Source organism: Chaetodon trifascialis, chromosome 3, assembly GCF_039877785.1.
Source record: "Chaetodon trifascialis isolate fChaTrf1 chromosome 3, fChaTrf1.hap1, whole genome shotgun sequence".
NCBI classification, from domain to species: Eukaryota; Metazoa; Chordata; class Actinopteri; order Chaetodontiformes; family Chaetodontidae; genus Chaetodon; species Chaetodon trifascialis.
In genome coordinates this window covers 23,297,717-23,314,190 of record NC_092058.1, presented here as the reverse complement: position 1 = coordinate 23,314,190, position 16,474 = coordinate 23,297,717, and the positions used below count along the sequence as shown (strand labels likewise).

Genomic DNA, 16,474 nt, shown 5'->3' with positions numbered 1-16,474 from the left:
TAAATCATAACCTGCATGATTTCTCTGTCATTCATTCGCATCTTAAATTAAACTTCATTGATGCGTGGAGAGAGCCTTCATTATGAGTAGTGCATTGCCAATGGACTTCATGAGCAGGAGGAGGACGAGGAGGGGGGAGGAAGAGGGAGGAGGGCGTGAGGGGCGGGCTACACGTCAGAGTGGTGACTTTTTTCTTTTTTTTTTGGAGATTGTGGAATAAATGACAGAAAAACACTACTTGGTATGTGACATTCTGCTTCATGTGTGTGTTTAAAAGAACAACATGAAAGGAAATCATAAACATTCATCATCAAGTGCTGACCACACAGAATCTCCACAGCATGGGCATGAGGTCTGATCAGTTCAAAGAAACAACAAAAAAACAAAAAGATGCAACAACAACAACAGCATTGAATGGAAAAAGACACATTATGTTGATATTCTATAACCTCTCACCCCCCGACAAAAAATACACCCAAATAAAAACAACATCCCTCCCACCCGAGATGGAATCAAACCAATGAGAAGTGTTGAAGGCAGTGACAATGAACAGAAGTCCGCACTCGCTCCCACTCACACACGGTGTAAATTAAACGTCAGTCATTCTCTCTCTCTTGAGTTTGTGGTCAGATGTGTGTGTCTGAGAGAGAGAGAGAGAGAGAGAGAGAGAGAGAGAGAGAGAGAGAGAGAGAGTGGGGTGGGTGGGGGAGAGACACAACCCCTTTTGCAGTCCGCTGAGTGCAAGTCCATCCTGGCTGCACGGCGAAGGTCTCCAACACATCGCCCCCGTACCAAACAAGTCCGATCTTCACGCACGAGTAGAAATGAAGTTTGTTTTCACTTTTTTAAGCTTGACTTGAATCAAAAGTAGAAAGTAATTGAAAAAAAAAAAAAATCCCTCGTGTGGGGCGTATTCTGTGTTTTCGTTTTGTGTGTGTGTTCTTGCTATGTATTGTAATGGCACTAAAAAGTTAACTTGGAGACATTTGAGCGCTGTCATCAGTGGCTGAGACTGCAGTTCAGTGTTCGTTATCTGCGGAGCGTTACTGTCTCCCAGATGACCCGGACTGCCTCTGCCTCTGAGGCCGGGGAGGGGCGGCACTAGCCTTACAGCATGTCGTCGTGGCCCTGGTCCTCGTCATAATCTCTGTGGTGATCTAAATCCGGACTGTGATTGGCAGTCGTTACCAGGGAAAGGGGCCCTTCGTGGTCTTCGGGGTCCAGTGGTTCCTCCTTAACGCTGATGTGATGCCTGCAGGAGGAGAGGAGAGTGAAAAAGCAGCTCCGCTATCTTTAACTTTCTTACCTTTTTTTTTTTTTTCTCTAACCTTCCACACACACGCAGGAACAGAAGGATACAGACCTGTGCTGATTCTGTTTATAAAGAAGGAAGCAGGGGAACAAAAACAAATGTCTGGCTTCAATGAGGCTGTGAGTGGGGGCCTCACTGGTGCTGATGATAATTTCAGCTTTCTTTTGAGGTATTCCAATCCCGGCAAAGCTGCAGGCTTTTTATTTTCATGGCAACCGACAACAGGGTATTCACTTAGAATTGATAAATGAGGAAGATTAACAACGTGAGCTGAGGAGAGGAGAGAATGGACTGTGCGGAGCGAGTGGGCTGCCGTTGTCAGCCTCCTGGTGGCGGAGGATCAGCGGCGCTCTGTGTGTTCCCCTTCCTGCTCGTTAACATGCACAACCTGCGAGGCGGGTCTCCAGAGGACGACCCCGAGCCGGCTTCTATCATTAATCAACTTCAAGCAAACACAGCGACCAGACACCGGCGTACATGCTTTAAACTCCAGAATTAATGCATATTTTCAACCAAGTGTCAATAAGGGAAGAAAAGCGCTGGCAGGAAAGGCGCATGAGGAGAGCAGCAGCAGCTCACTCGGCACAACACTGTGATAAGAAACAGAGCCCTTATGAGAATAATAACGCTGTCACTTGTAAACAAGACAAAAACATGAGCCCCCCACCTCCCCCTCCCCGGCTCACAGCCTGGGCAAAAGAGCCACTAAAGAGATGAGATCTGCCAAATTTCTCATTACAGAAGCAGAGCAGGAATAAAGCACATGGGGGAGAGGAGGCCTGGCTGTGGCAGAAAGGAGGAAAAAAAAAAGAAGCTAAAAACATTATGAGCAGCTGCAGGGGACTTGCCGCTCTAACCCGCGGTGCCAGGCTGCTGTAGCGGAGGTAGAGCGGTGTCAGGATGAGCCACCAGACTCATTTACTACAACAACAAGGGACAACTGGCACATTCTTCATCACCAAAGCCCACATTTGATTTATTCACGCCGGGACGTCTCGTGCAGTTTGCAAGTATTGTGATGGAGACACTCATATGCTAATGAGCAGACATATTTTTGTGTGAATTATAAAAGGGGGAAAAAGTAAAGTCAGCTTTTCTATCATTTTCACATCAAAGTAACTCCACAAGTGCTGTTGCCTCAGGTCTGACTCTGTGGCTGCAGGGCAGACATGAAATTGTTATTATTATGCTATTGAACTGCATGCTGATTCTACACTTTGCTTATAATTAGCCGTCTCTGGATACCCGACTCTCGTCTGGCTGTATAGGAGAAGTGCTCTGGTTTCCTCGCAGTGTTAAAAAGCTTCGTCCTGTCAACCAGCAGCAACACTGGCACATGTGGAAAACACATGTTGTTACACAGTTAACAGCGGTGATGAAGCTGTATTTGAAACAGCGTGAGCAGGGCTATTCTTTTGCACGTGTTAGTTTATTGCTTACTCCCTGAGCAAGAGTTGACTTCCAGCGATGGTGCTACCGTATGTAACATTCAACGCTCAATCCGTAGGCATGAAACACCCGGTATGTTTTGTTAATAAGGGCATAAAGTTCTTTAAAAGCAAAAGAAAACAGATTTAACTCATTTTGTGCTTGAATAAAGCTTATAGACATAATTATGGAGAAAGAGTTTGTGAGCTCCGTCAGCCTAAAGATAGAAGCAGAGGGGCAGAGGGAGAAGCAGGCTGCCTTTAGGCCAGCACACCCATCCTGTCTCTGCCTTTCCTGTTCCACAGCCATGCTCAGAGCTATGTTCACAGTGATTAGGGATGGCACTTTCCTCCATTTGGCCAGGAGCTCATTACTGCACCTTTTTTGTTTTCAGGCAGAATTTCCCCCAAGCTCAGACATTTCAGGAGGCCATCCCCGAGTCTACCCGCGCTGCACGTCGGTGGCCTGCCCCCACATCTGGAAACGATGCAGCGTGTGCTGTATTATTTTAGGCTTCAAACAACTTAGCAGACACTCCTATACAACAAGTGAACGGGGAGCTGCGGTTTCCAGGCCAGCCGCAACTTTCCTACATGAGAATCTTGGATGATGTCCTCCAGACTAATTATGCTTTTGTGTTGTTTTTCTTTCAGCGGCTCACAGGCCTTTCTGAAGGTGTTGCAGCTCGTGTTTCACCGCGTCGGAGCCAGCAGCTCTGTCACTCTGCGTTCTGGCATTTTGTAAATATTTGAACAAATTGGAATGCTGATTATGGCGGGAATCAGACAGACAGCAGGACACGTAAGGGAGAGTTCATAAACTTGCTGTTAGAATAACAGAGGGGCTCCGGTCTTTTCTTTCTTCAAAAAGGTGGAGTTTCCTTTTCTGCAGGGAGGCCTGCCGCAGCACTGGCCATGACCCCACACACCACTCCAATATCATCCCACTGCACTTTATTTATTGTCCTCTCCGGCATTGTTTCTGTTTCATCTGATGCCATGCATTAGGTAATTTTAGAGCATTTTGGGTGGGCGCTGAAATTGTTTTCTGTCTGAGTCTTTTTAGAGTGTTGCTGTCTCGGAGGATTAGGCGACTGAAACTCTGCTGCTCCCTTCTCTTTTCTTACACAGACTGTGGTGGAGATAGAAAGCGTGTGTGTGCCACTCACATAGCTGGCAGGGGCGAGCGTCCTGGGCTGCTGTCACTGCCGTTGCTGTTTCCATGGTCCATCGCTCCATTCATCTCCTCACGGATGGCGTTGGCCAGGGAGTTGAGGGTGGGACTTCCAATGGAAGCAGTAGTGTATAGAGGTATGTTGTTTTCTGCCATTGAAGCCTGAAAAGGAAAGCCCGAAGCATTAAATGTGAAACGGAAGAGAGTTGTCAGCACTTTCTCAGTTGCCCATCACTCTTTTCATGCCGGTGCATCCCCAAAACAAAGACTAGAGGAGAGACTTCCATTATCTTCTGTCTTTTAAAATTCTGAGTGCGGCAGCTGAGCATGAAGTCACTTTTTATTTTTACCTGGAAGGCAGCAGAGAGGGTGGGACCATAGCCCAAGCTGGTCTGAATGTTCTTCACTAAGGCTGGACTTCTGCAAAAACAAAAAAAATTGAATTACGAACCACAGACTCGTGTCTCACCTAGCATGCATTCCTCAGCTGCAGTATCTCATTTCATAAAAAGAAATCAATGCACTTTGTATAAGAACTAAACACATTTACTGGTGTAGTAATGTGGATATTAAGGCTACAGTTCTAAGATGTTCAATCACTTGACAATACCACACAACTATCTTCAACACTTCACACAGAAAGAGCAAGTTGATGGAGCACGATGGATGGCAAGCTAAACACAAAAAGCATGATGACAACACTGGGTGGGGGGGCATGCAGGTGGGGCGGGGCCTCTGGAGTTTGCAGGGCAGGTGGAAGTGCTTACTGTACAAGCAGCTCGTCAAAGTTCTCATCAGCGGCGTATTTCCGAGGGCGGCCTCGCTGTATGTGGCGGCCGCGCTTAAACTCCTCATCATCAACGGTCCAAAAGGACCCAAACTCATCCTCTACTCTCACAAAGCACTTATGCAGGGAAAGGTTGGTGCGAATGGCACCCTGGGAAAGCAAACCAGCGGGGGGGGGGGGCAGCCAAATGCAGATGCAGTGATGAACAGGACAGAGACAGAGGACACCCATGACAGACAGACACAGGGAGGAGGGCAGAGGGTGAAGACCAAAAAGAAAATAAGGCACTGTGGGTTATGAGGCATCACCAAAAGGCTTCTGAAAGCATGGAGGGGAGGCACGCCAAAGCAAGCAGGGACTTTGGATGATACGGCACAAAGACAATGAAATGAAGCAGCAGCAGCAGCAGCAGCAGCGGCCGCTTCCCATCGGTGAGCGGTGAGACAGACGCTGGTCAGGGCTCAAAAGGCCAAACCTACCCACTGATCTTTTGAGGCCGTCTCTTTTGGAACTCTATTTCGTCGACTGTCCACACAGCCCCTTTTACGTTTTCTACCCGCACAAAACACTTGTGAAGACTAAGATTATGCCGGACTGCATTCTGCAGTTGGTGTAAAAACAGAGAGAAAGAAAAAGGTTGCTATCAGTACAGTAAACATGTCTGCATGGGAGAAAAAAAATTCATTTCAAAGAAGAAATATTTTGACAGGCACTGGATGAAACCTAAATGAAAACAATAAATAAACCAGAACGTTATTGGCAGTAAAATGGTCCCGAAGTTTCAAATGACTTCAACAACACATAAATATTTCTTGGTTTCCGAGGCAACATGGTTAGTGACATTCTTCTTTTTTATCATTCACAACACTGCCTTTTCTGATCAGTCAGGACTAATGCAATGAGCGAGATACCAACATTTTCCTCACAGTGTCTGCACTGACGAGAGAAGGTCACTTAGACGCTGTGATGAGAAGGAGCTTTTCAAACTAAAATCCAGGGTCAAATCCAAGTCATTTAGGCATGAAAGTACACCTGCATATGTCATCCCTGTTACTCCACGAGCCATGCCGAGTGCACGTCCATACGCTGAGTGTGTGTGTGTGCGTGCGTGCATGCGTGCGTGCGTGTGTGTGTGTGGAGAGACAGTTGTGGAATCCAGTGTTTATAACACCAATGTGCCCCCTGTCAGTAAGTGTGGGAGCTGATGGTGCTGGTGGTGGTGGTGGTGGTAGTGTGTGTGTGTGTGTGTGTGTGTGTGTGTGTGTGTGTGTGTGTGCACTGGGTCTCATCCAGCTGCATGTGACAGATCAGTTAAGGCTGAGGAGAGACTTTCAGTGCTTCATCACACTCCTCTTGTCCAAATCTCACTTTCTGACTCAAGTCATTTGTTTTTTTAGATTGTTGTTTTGTTTTTGTTGTGTGTGTGTGTGTGTGTGTGTGTGTGTGTGTGTGTGTGTGTGGCCTGGTGGAAAACAGAGTGTTCCCTTCTGAAGTGAGTGTGAGAGGCTCAGCCAGGAGTCACTGGCAGAGCAATGTTAAACTAACGCCACCCACCAGCAGAACATCGCCACATATTACGGGGAGATTGTTTTTTTGTTTTTTTTTCTCGCTCCTTTTTCTTCTCTCTCTTCTTTGCCTCTTTTTTTTTTTTCTTACACGAATGCACATATTCCTCTGCTTGGTTTTTCTATGCGGTTCGTATGTTTGTTCAAAGGGTGGTTCATTTGGACAGAATAAGTGGAGTATTGTTATGTGTCAGGATAAGGGTTCATTTATAAAGGTATTATGCCTGGCTGTCATTTAATTCTCTCTAACATCAACACAATGTGTCCATCTGGTTTAAAGAAGTCAGCAGAAACAGCAAAATTACCTTCCACGTCGCCGCGTTGCGCCTAAAATATGCAAACATTCGTGTGAACCAGTTGTAGATTTCGTTTAGTGTTAGCTGCTTTTCTGGAGATTCGAGGATTGCCTGGATGAGGAACAGTGACAGAAACAAACATTTACAATTTTACTTCCTTCACAATGTTGATCAATAATTCACGAGTGGCATGCAGCTTTCTGTGCGAGTTCTCTTGAGGAAAACACAGACAACAGCAAAGAAAGTGTTTCCATGAAGTCTGCTCTGTTTAGAGAAGTCCTCAGTACTTTCCATTCAAAACGGCAGATTTGAATATATTTTCTTTTGTGGGTGCAAATGAAGGGCAAGCGAAAACATTTCTCAGGCAGATTACAGGGCAGCAATTATGGCCAGCTCAGATTAATTCCTGAGATCCCAGATTACTGCAGCCGAGCAATAATTGACTGGCCATCTTAAAACAGGTTCATCCCTACTGTTGTGTGAAATGAATTTGGTAATAATCACAGCCACTGAAATGCTTAATCAAATGCAATTGTCATATGTGGCTGTTTTTTGAATCCTGTACGCATTCTTGCACTCATTTGAAGATGGTTAATCTCCTCCTCTGTCTAAATTGTATTTGAATTTTAACAAAGAAGGACTAGAGAAATAAATGGAACAAATGTAGCTTGTGACCTTCTAAATAGGTGAGTTTGTATCTGCTGTATTTTTCGCAATGACTAGGCGGAGAAGAGGACGTTAAAGGCCCTATTTTCCTAAATTTCGACAGATTTGAAAAAAGCCAAGCACAGTTCTTACCTGTCTTATTAATGAGGCATACGTGAACGGCGGTCTAACATCTGCATTCATGTAAAACTCTTTGTTCTGACTGATATCTGCACACAGGGAACAAACACAAACTGTGTCAACATGGAATAAAATGATCGGGTGTCAACAGCAATGTCCTATCAGTGGACTGATAACACAAATTATAGCATGATTACATGGTTGTGTGTATATGCAGATGCAGTGTGTATGGTTTGTGTGTCACTCATTGTGATCAGTGTGCAGTTCTGTGTATTTCTTGCACATGTGAGGGTGTGTGTTCATCCTGCAGCACCTGGAGAGATGGGCATGTTGTACTTTTCCGAGTAGCGCCGTCGCATGGGGCCCACGCTGTGGAGGCTGTTGGCTGTGATGACGGAGTGGGTCTGGGACAGGGGTGTGAGGGGTGCCGTGGGTGTGGTGGGGGTCTGGGGCAGGCTCAGAGGAGGAGAGGCCTCTGGGGCCGATTTGGACAATGTGACGTTGGACACCAGGTTGAGCTGAGGAGAGGAAGACCAAACAGACAGACAGACAAACAGACAGACAGACAGGAGCACAGTTAGTCCTCTAATTACCCCTGTGTTTCAGACGCCTCATTGGCTATGCATATCTCCTCTCTAATTGCAGGCAGGCCCTGAGATGATCCATGAATGTTCGCTAAATGTTTGGAAAACAACCCTGGAGGCCCGCTCCTCCACCTCCTCTATTCTCCACGCTCTGCTCTCTCCTCCCTCCATCCCTCCCCCCTGCCCCCCCCTCGTTGCCGAGTCAGGCCCGTTCCCAGCTTTCTGTTTCATTGCCTTTTGTTAAATCTTTTGTCCCTCTTGTCCTGTTTGGACAACACACCCCCACCTCATCCACCCACAGTGGGTCCACAGCATGCTAACTGGTGAGGGTTGAGGAGAGAGGGGAAGATGGGCCGTCCCAAACAGCTCTGAAAAATGACAGTGTGATTCTCACCTACCGCTGAGCAGCCCCGCTAATAAGGCAGCCAGAGGAAGAAGCCAATCTGGGCTAATTACGAGCTGAAATTGTATTGTGAGGCCTCTAATTAGGAGCTGCTTATGGAGGTGATCTGATGATTAACTGCCATATCTGACTGACCTCCATCATCAGGGCCACGATGGCCGCTGTAAGGTACAGTATTTTCATGGACAACCTTATGTGGAGGATATTTGGTTTTGCCGCTGAGGCCTGCGTGTGTGGATGGGCACACGCAGTGGGCTGAGAAGAAGGAGGGATTTAAGTAATAATGGCTACAAGGTAAACTAATTACGGCAAGTGCTCCAAAGGTATAGCGCTGCTTCCAGCAGCTGTGGCGGCTCCGAGCCAAGTGCCAAGCCTCCATACTGGAGCAGCAGTCAAGTGGAAAATTCTAGCCTGACCCCCTGCTCCAGCTATTAATTGGCAGGAAAACTAATGACACAGATACATATTCCAACAAAATTGTTCTAATTGCTAATTTGCCGAAGGAGGCCAGTTTCCAAATTAAACATGACTTCAGACTGTGAGAAAAAGAGAGAGGAGAAAATACACAGAGAGAAACGGAGAGCTACGGCAGAGGGAGAGGGTTACATCTCATCTGTGACGTCATTTGTTGATTACGAGGGATCAGATGTCTGATTTGCGCCGATGATGGCGAGAGGTGACGACAGACAGGTGAAAGTGAGCAGACATCTGACAGCACGCGGCGACACAGATCCTGTTCAGCCACACATTATTTCATATTTAATTAACACTCATTACCAGCGTGCATAATATGGATATGAGAAATCCAAGAGCCCCAGCACTCAGTGTTGACATGGCGCTGTCATAACAGTATTTTTTGGTTTGTTTTATTTATTAGAAATTCACACATTTTTAAATTTCTCAAAAAAAAAAAAAAAAAAAAAAAAATAGACCTCATTAAATCCTAAAGTTTCAAACTGCTCTCACCAAATTTAGAGACAGACATGTGTCCAAGTCCTCACAATGTCTATTTATGTTTTGGAGGCTGAACTATGGCTTTTTGGCAGAGTCTGCCCAAATAATTTGGATTACTGCTGGGATGCACAAATGTAGACTACATGCTCACCAACAGTAGCAGAAGACGTGTTATTCTAAATCACGAGCAAAATAAATCACACTAGGGTCCGCGTGTTTCTGACACAATGCTATCAATAGAATGGGGCTGCGGTGTTGACTTCTCTTCCTGCGGATTAGCGGGCTTTGTTTCATGTTTCATCCATATTCCCTGGCAATAAACACAGAGAGGCTTCAACAATAGGCCAGACAGGCTGGTAATAGCCTTGCCTTTGTTTGCCTCACCATTTGGGCTCACTCCAGTGCCTAGACAAAATGAGACTTCAGACTGAAATTAATTAAATGGTAATTGGTGATCTAATTATACTGGCTTTGACTCGGCAAGCTGCTAAAGAAAATAAACAAAAAGTCCCTCCTTAATTATGTATGGCGTAAAAGGTCAGATTTCTGACAAGAATGCTTAGTGACACCGAGCGCAGACACCCACCCACACACTGAGAGGCAAATACAAACACGCACATACACGGGCATGCACACACAGAAACAGGCATTGCTAATGTGGCACATTTTGTTTTGATCTTCCCCCTGCCCCCCCCCGGCCCCCGTCCACCTCAGAATAAAAGGAGTTCTATTCATTTGACGTTGTGCATGCACGGTATCAGTTTGTTTGTCTTTAATTATAACTAAATGTAAACCAGCAGCTGCAGTGGAGCTGCTCAGCTATGACAGTTGGCTACTTATACATGCCTTTATTATATGCAACAGCACAGAACAGCAGAAAAGCGCAACTAGCAATTACTGAAGAACACAATTGTCTCTTCACAGCGGCTGTAACTCCAGTCAGCTCTGAGAACGAGTTCACTGTGCAGCTACTCAAAGGAGGCTTTTTTTTTTCTTTTTGGTGGCCACCTCTGATGCTGCAATCTCACTAAAGCCTCAGCGGGGCCACAGGGCCCTGACCTGTGTAAGTCCACCACTCACCCAGCCGAAGCCAGACATATTTATCATAGCATTTCATAGCGGCTCGCAGCAGGCAAAGTGGCGCTGGAGAATGGGAGTCTATTTATTTGAATAAAAATCCCAGCTTGCCCCCTTGAGAGTGTTAACGCTGAGCTCTGACACAGCCATTCTCACAGGCCCCGGGGAGAGAGGAGAGGTAGTGAACTCAAGATGCTATCTGCCGCCCCTACCACTTTTCATATACAAATGTCCCTGTGTCACAGCCCTCGTTTTGCACTCTAATCTACACAATCAGTGTGTGTGACACAGGCGCAGCTTTTACAGACAGCCTATTGTCGTCCGACATCTCCAGGCGCTTTATGTTGACGGGCTGCGCTGTGTGGAGCGCACATGCAGCCTCTGCCCGTCAATAGCCACCTCTCTGACTGTAAATAAATGATCCAAGCTGCACAGTGCGCTCATACCCAACACCCCCGCATGTATAATATGCGTCTGTGCACGTGATTTCAGATTCACGCCCTGCAGTAAAATGATCTTTGCACATTTGGCTCTCTGAACTGTCACACAGACTGAAATATGGTAGTGAGGCCTCTTCTTAAACATGACAAAATAGCGCAGACACTTAAATGCCATATGTTAAGCCCTTGCCCCTATAGGATAGGGATTAAGCAGTAGGCTTTATGGCATGGCATATATTAAGAGTGATAAGCATGATGTCTGGAATGTGTCAAGAAGATAATAAATGGATCTGCTGTTACATTTATTCAAATTTGCAGTTGCTCACCTGCAGCAGTAATTGGCAAATTACCTGCAAGACTTGTTTCTTATCTTATTAGATTTTTACTAAATTTGTTCACTTTTTGTTCTGCTGTTGACTTTCATACCAAACTCAACTGCATTTAAGTTGGTGAGCTGTTGAGACCTTTAGATATGAAAACTGATTTTTTTGTTGTGTTTGTTTGTTTTTTTGTCTGAATGTTTGCCTAAAATAAATAAAACCCAGGATTAGCCTCTGTTTAAACCTAATTTGACTAATTACCAGAGGATGGCTGAGGGTAATTCCTGACAAAACTCCAACCCAAAATGAGGATTCAAAGGTCCTCAGGGAAGCATCTGCTATCATAAAAGATCAATACGAAAATGAAAATCCTTTGGGATGACATCATTTAACAACCAAAGATTGTTTCTGTCAACATCTGTAAGAAATATTTTCTATCTACATGTCAGTCACTTATTATTATTTCCAGCCTCTAACTGAAATATCACATTTTAATATATTGCTTCAATTGTTTCATTGTGTGATATTGTTTCATTTTAACCAGTTTTTTTATTCTACATGCATTAGCATGAATTTGTTGTTGCTACTCAAACAAATATTTCTTATATTTTATGTCATCTGGCAGGAGAGGACTTTGCAGCTTTAATGTTTAAAGCACTGAAAATAAATATTATATTTGATCTACTTATAAAACACAATGTCTGTTATTCTGAGTGTTTTCCTCTTTTCCCGTGCTTTCTCGTCTCTTCTGTCCGCTCAGACAGACACTGGTTCTGTGGGGCTGAGGCTGTTGCAGAGTTTGAATCCAGTTCATCACAGACACCAAATTGAATCTTGGATGTCAGCAGATGTGGTCCAAACAATATTTACTGCCTCGCTCAAGAGAACAGCTGTTTTTATTTAGCAGATAAATAAGAAGATGGAGGAAGGGATTAATGAATACATGTGTGCCAATTAAGACAAACAAAAGGATGGGGGAGGGACGAGACAGAGACGTATGACAGGGTTGCTGCTCACCGGCTGTGGGGTGGCTTTGGGCTCCGTGGACTTGACATGAAGGTGCGTCATCATAGCTTGCAGACGCTCTTTGTCTTTCGCTAGCTGTAATAAGGAAAGGGAGCATATCACATTTTTTATGAACAAAAGGAAAAAAAAAATCTATTTTTCTACTTTTGTTAATTCCATACATTCCTTTGCAGCAGGGGAATCTTTCACAATCAGCGTGTTGGAACAAATCGATATTTTTGCTCTTGAGACCTTCTAATTATTTGTTTTCAAAACGCTTTTGGAGGCTGTCAACAGCTGTGCACTTCAGACAATCTAACTACTGTCTCCAATTCAAGGTTAAAAGATCCCGCGTCTCATTGCCAATAACAAGCCCGGGCCCTTTCTACCTGTCTAAAAGTCAGCGCTGTCTTAGCTGCCAGCTTGAATCATGGTGATAGGCTGCATGCAGAGGAAGTCTGTGTCTGATAAACCTTCACGCCATCCCTCTGGATAATACACCACCGGAGCGGAAATAACAGGACGTTGGCGTGGTGTAATGTTGAGCAACTGAACTCTCATTGTTGAAGTTCAACATCCTGTAAACCACAACTGTTTTCTACTCATTATCAGTCATTTTTGGGGTATTATGTGGCTAATATGTGAACCACAAGAGAACTGGCATACATTACATCTGATCCTTGCTGTGTTTGCTTTGCAACTGTAGCAGCAGCTAATTAATAAAAAAAAAGAATGCAGCTGAATGGAATGGCTGGTTTTAGAATAATAACAGTGCAACCTCACATTAGCATAGTGGCCGTGTTAACCATTTACGCTGCCATCGTCACACACACACACGCTGGCCATTATAATGCAACCCTAACGGTGTGACAGTGAGCTGTGTCTCTTCCCATAAGTGCTTTCTTAATGTCCACATGCAGATTTGTCTTTTGTCATTGAAAGATCACACGTAGGAAAGTTTTCTGCTGTTTTCCTTTAAGTCACTCAACACTGAGCGCTTATCCGCACTCCGCTGCCGAGTCATTTCACCAAGTGTTTTATTGTTGCTGCCAAACAGTTAAAAGTCATAAATAACTTTAAAATCCAGTAAAATTCAAAATGTAATTATCTTCTCTACTTAGCCCCGGGCCCCTTCATATATCTTTTCTTGGCTGTCATGCATACATAACACATTTTTAATGACTGATTACTTGCAAATGTACAAAATTATTTCATTCTGCAGCCCCCCCTCCACGAGTGACCCTGTGGCTGATATGAGACGGACAGGGAGGGGCTCAGCAGACGCTGAGGAAGTGTCAGGAGAAGAAGACACATAAATATTTGGGCCAAAACAAACCGAGAGACAATACCTGCAGCTCCAGCTGTTGTACGACCTGCATTTGCACCCGACACTGGGCCGTGCTCCTGTCATCCAGGGCGTGCTCATTGTTAAGATGCCTGTAAGACAAAAAAACAGAGCGCACACAAAAAAGCTGATGTCAGTTTGACTCTTGCCTACAGCAGCCTCTTAGATGTAAGAAACAAAAGTCCTGTGATGTGCGGTTTAATGACGCAAGCAGGCAATTGAGTAAAGCACAGCGCATAGAGAATACGTGGCAACATTTAGGTAAATATTATGACGCTCTTCAACGCAAAACCACGGACATCCTGTAAAGATTACACACACCAAGTCTGCAGAGCCCCAAGAAATACTTCTTTTAACATACAAGAATGGCGCTCAATATTTCATGGCAGTCATGTCTGCTCCAGCTACAGCTCACAGATAAGACGAATGATTGAAGAATTTCAGGTTAGACTGCTCTGCTGAATTATGCACCGGTGTCCTAATGCCAGTTCTTCTCCTTCCAGTTTCCTTTTGCCCTGTTGAATTTACCCCTTTCTTTTTTTTTTTTTTTTGCTGTTTCTTCTGCTAACTGTGTCGGTAAAATTAAGAGAATTCAACTCAAGCCAGACCAAATGCCGAGGACAACAGGACGAGGAGATGGGATCTGTCGCAAACTTGAATTATGGATATAATTATGCATGATTATTTTATACAGGGAAGATGTTCTCTTTTCCTGTACGTTTAGAACTAATCTAAATAAGTAGCTCGCCGGGTAGCAGACAGGGTTTTTTTCTGTGATTTATATAAAATGGTGGAGATAAGGTTCACGAGTGAAGGAAATATGATTGGAGGAATTTTATCAGCCACCGCATGAATTACTGTTTGAAAATGCTTATGCAGGGGTATTTCATTAATCATTTAATCATAATCCGAGCAGGATGTTTGAACTGATTTCACAAATACCCTTTCATTTCACTACTTCATTATGCTCGCTAATGGATCCAATATATTATATATATCATAAATTATATCACATCTTCGGTGACCATGTAGGTCACTGTCACCAGGCATGTCTGTGTGCGCGCTGTGGCGCCGGCGGTCGGGAGAGAGGTGTGTAACGCGCCTGCCTTTTCAAATGCACTTTTTCTGTCATTTACTGCAAATCAAAAATAGCCAGAGTCAACCTGTGAAGGCGCAGTGGCAGCGCTGGCGTTGTGATAGTCCAATAAATTTGACGGCGCTGCTTTATGTACAGACAACACATTTGTGCATTAAACACCGCACAGACACTCGGAAAACAGACACACGTGAAGGGAAGGGAAATTGATAGTGCTCTGCTTGAAATGTGAAGGTTTCTGTTCAGCTGTGGTGTTTTCAACCTTGAGGTGAATGATTTAAATCTTTATGGGAAACATGGTCGCCCCCCACCCCCCCCCTTCAGGTCCTCCTATTGTGTTCTGATAATACATTTTTCAAAATGACTGTGATATACATTCAGCACTTGAAGCTAATTATTGTGGCGAAAAAGAAATTAAAAAAGCCATATTTAAAGAAAGCGTGGGCAATAACCTCCCTTTGCTGAAATCAATTCAGACTTCTTCTGGGCTTTCCATTTGTTTGAGTCAAATAAATGCCCATTTAATTAAGTAGGTCGGAAAATGAAACTGGTAAACATTTCAGGACATCTTACTAAATTTCAAAGAAGAAAATAATAGGTAAAGACGTTTCAACTTCAATTTAACTGGCACAGACTGAATTTTCAATGAGGGGTGGCCTACGTGAGCAGCTTTGGAATTTCTCTGTTCATAGGAGACATGTGCCCTGCTTCTTTTCATCCTTTGTTACATTCCACTTTATTTCTTCTAATGACATGGAGAGTCACAGTGCATAATTAATAGGAAATGAAATATTCAAATGGCCCTAATGCAGCCTTGAGAGGAGTGTCTGGACACGGGAGCAGGGGATACGGGGAATTGACATCGAGAGAGACTATGAACGTTGGCATGTGTCACTTTCTGGACTTCAAATGAAGCCACTTTCAAAAGCTCTCTGGCAGGATGACAGTCCCTAATGTAAATTGCCACAATAAAACAAGTTAAATAGACATTCCTCTACCAGTCGGCTTTTTACATATCAGTTAGTCTGCCTAGTATATTTTTTATTTATTCATTTATTTTACAGTTTCTAATTATACAGACTGGACCCAGAGCTCAAGGCTGTCTCCGAGGGAAGGTTTATCATCTTCACTGTTTGGTGGAATTTAAATTAAATATACATCTTTACACCAGTATTTAGATTTCCAATGTGTTGAACATTTCTGGTGCATATTTCTAATTATTTCTATGGTGTTATGCATTAAAATATAGCACAGAGCAGTAAAATCATTCATTTCATGTAAGGATTTCAGTTTTTTCATATTAACTGAATTTACCTTATTTCATCTTTGGCTTATTTGTGGTTTTCATGAGGTCTGCAGAGGTTCAGGTCTGCATAACGTACAAAACAATTAGTCCGCCGTGTTGAGGTGTGAGAGAGGAGTGTGAGTGGTTTCAGCAGACAGACAGTGCAGCACTAGAGGGCACTGCAGTGTTTCACTGGCTCTGACCTCTGACTGGACACTGAAGAGAAGGGTCTTGACCCCCATAAAAACACCAGGCTCTGCTACGAACCCAACCCCACCCTTCTGTGTGCTGAACCCGAAAACAGGAACAGGGATTTGGTGCTTTGTATTTATCAAGATAGTGCGTGTAGGTATGTAATGTTTTCTTTAAAAGATAGAATAAATACACACACAGTTTAAAACAACATTTCAGCCCCGTGTTAGTTGTTACTGTTGGCATGTGGAGCTGAAATCTGGTTGACGTTAGAGTCCTCCTCACCTTTCTTTCTCTCTGGTACACAGTACACTGTGTTCTGCTGACTACACACACAGAGAGACACACACACACAGAGAGACACACACAGACACACACACACCTCTCTTCAGTTCCATTTCCAACATTTCCAACCTTTGGAGGCTT

General features: G+C 44.2%; 1 protein-coding gene across 3 annotated transcripts in view; it reads right to left on the bottom strand.

Moving 5' to 3' along the window:
• Nucleotides 1–204: 204 nt before the first annotated feature.
• Nucleotides 205–16,474, bottom strand: part of foxp1b (forkhead box P1b) — a 95,877-nt gene continuing 79,607 nt past the window's right edge. For all 3 annotated transcript variants that reach the window (XM_070993760.1, XM_070993768.1, XM_070993776.1), the window contains 9 exons: nt 13,480–13,567; nt 12,143–12,226; nt 7,661–7,865; nt 7,360–7,436; nt 6,571–6,672; nt 5,180–5,301; nt 4,264–4,333; nt 3,909–4,075; nt 205–1,252 (listed from right to left, as the gene is read on the bottom strand). In XM_070993760.1, coding sequence (XP_070849861.1) covers nt 1,108–1,252; nt 3,909–4,075; nt 4,264–4,333; nt 5,180–5,301; nt 6,571–6,672; nt 7,360–7,436; nt 7,661–7,865; nt 12,143–12,226; nt 13,480–13,567 — 1,060 coding nt within the window. In that variant the 3' untranslated portion in view covers nt 205–1,107. The remainder of the gene's footprint in view (nt 1,253–3,908; nt 4,076–4,263; nt 4,334–5,179; nt 5,302–6,570; nt 6,673–7,359; nt 7,437–7,660; nt 7,866–12,142; nt 12,227–13,479; nt 13,568–16,474) is intronic.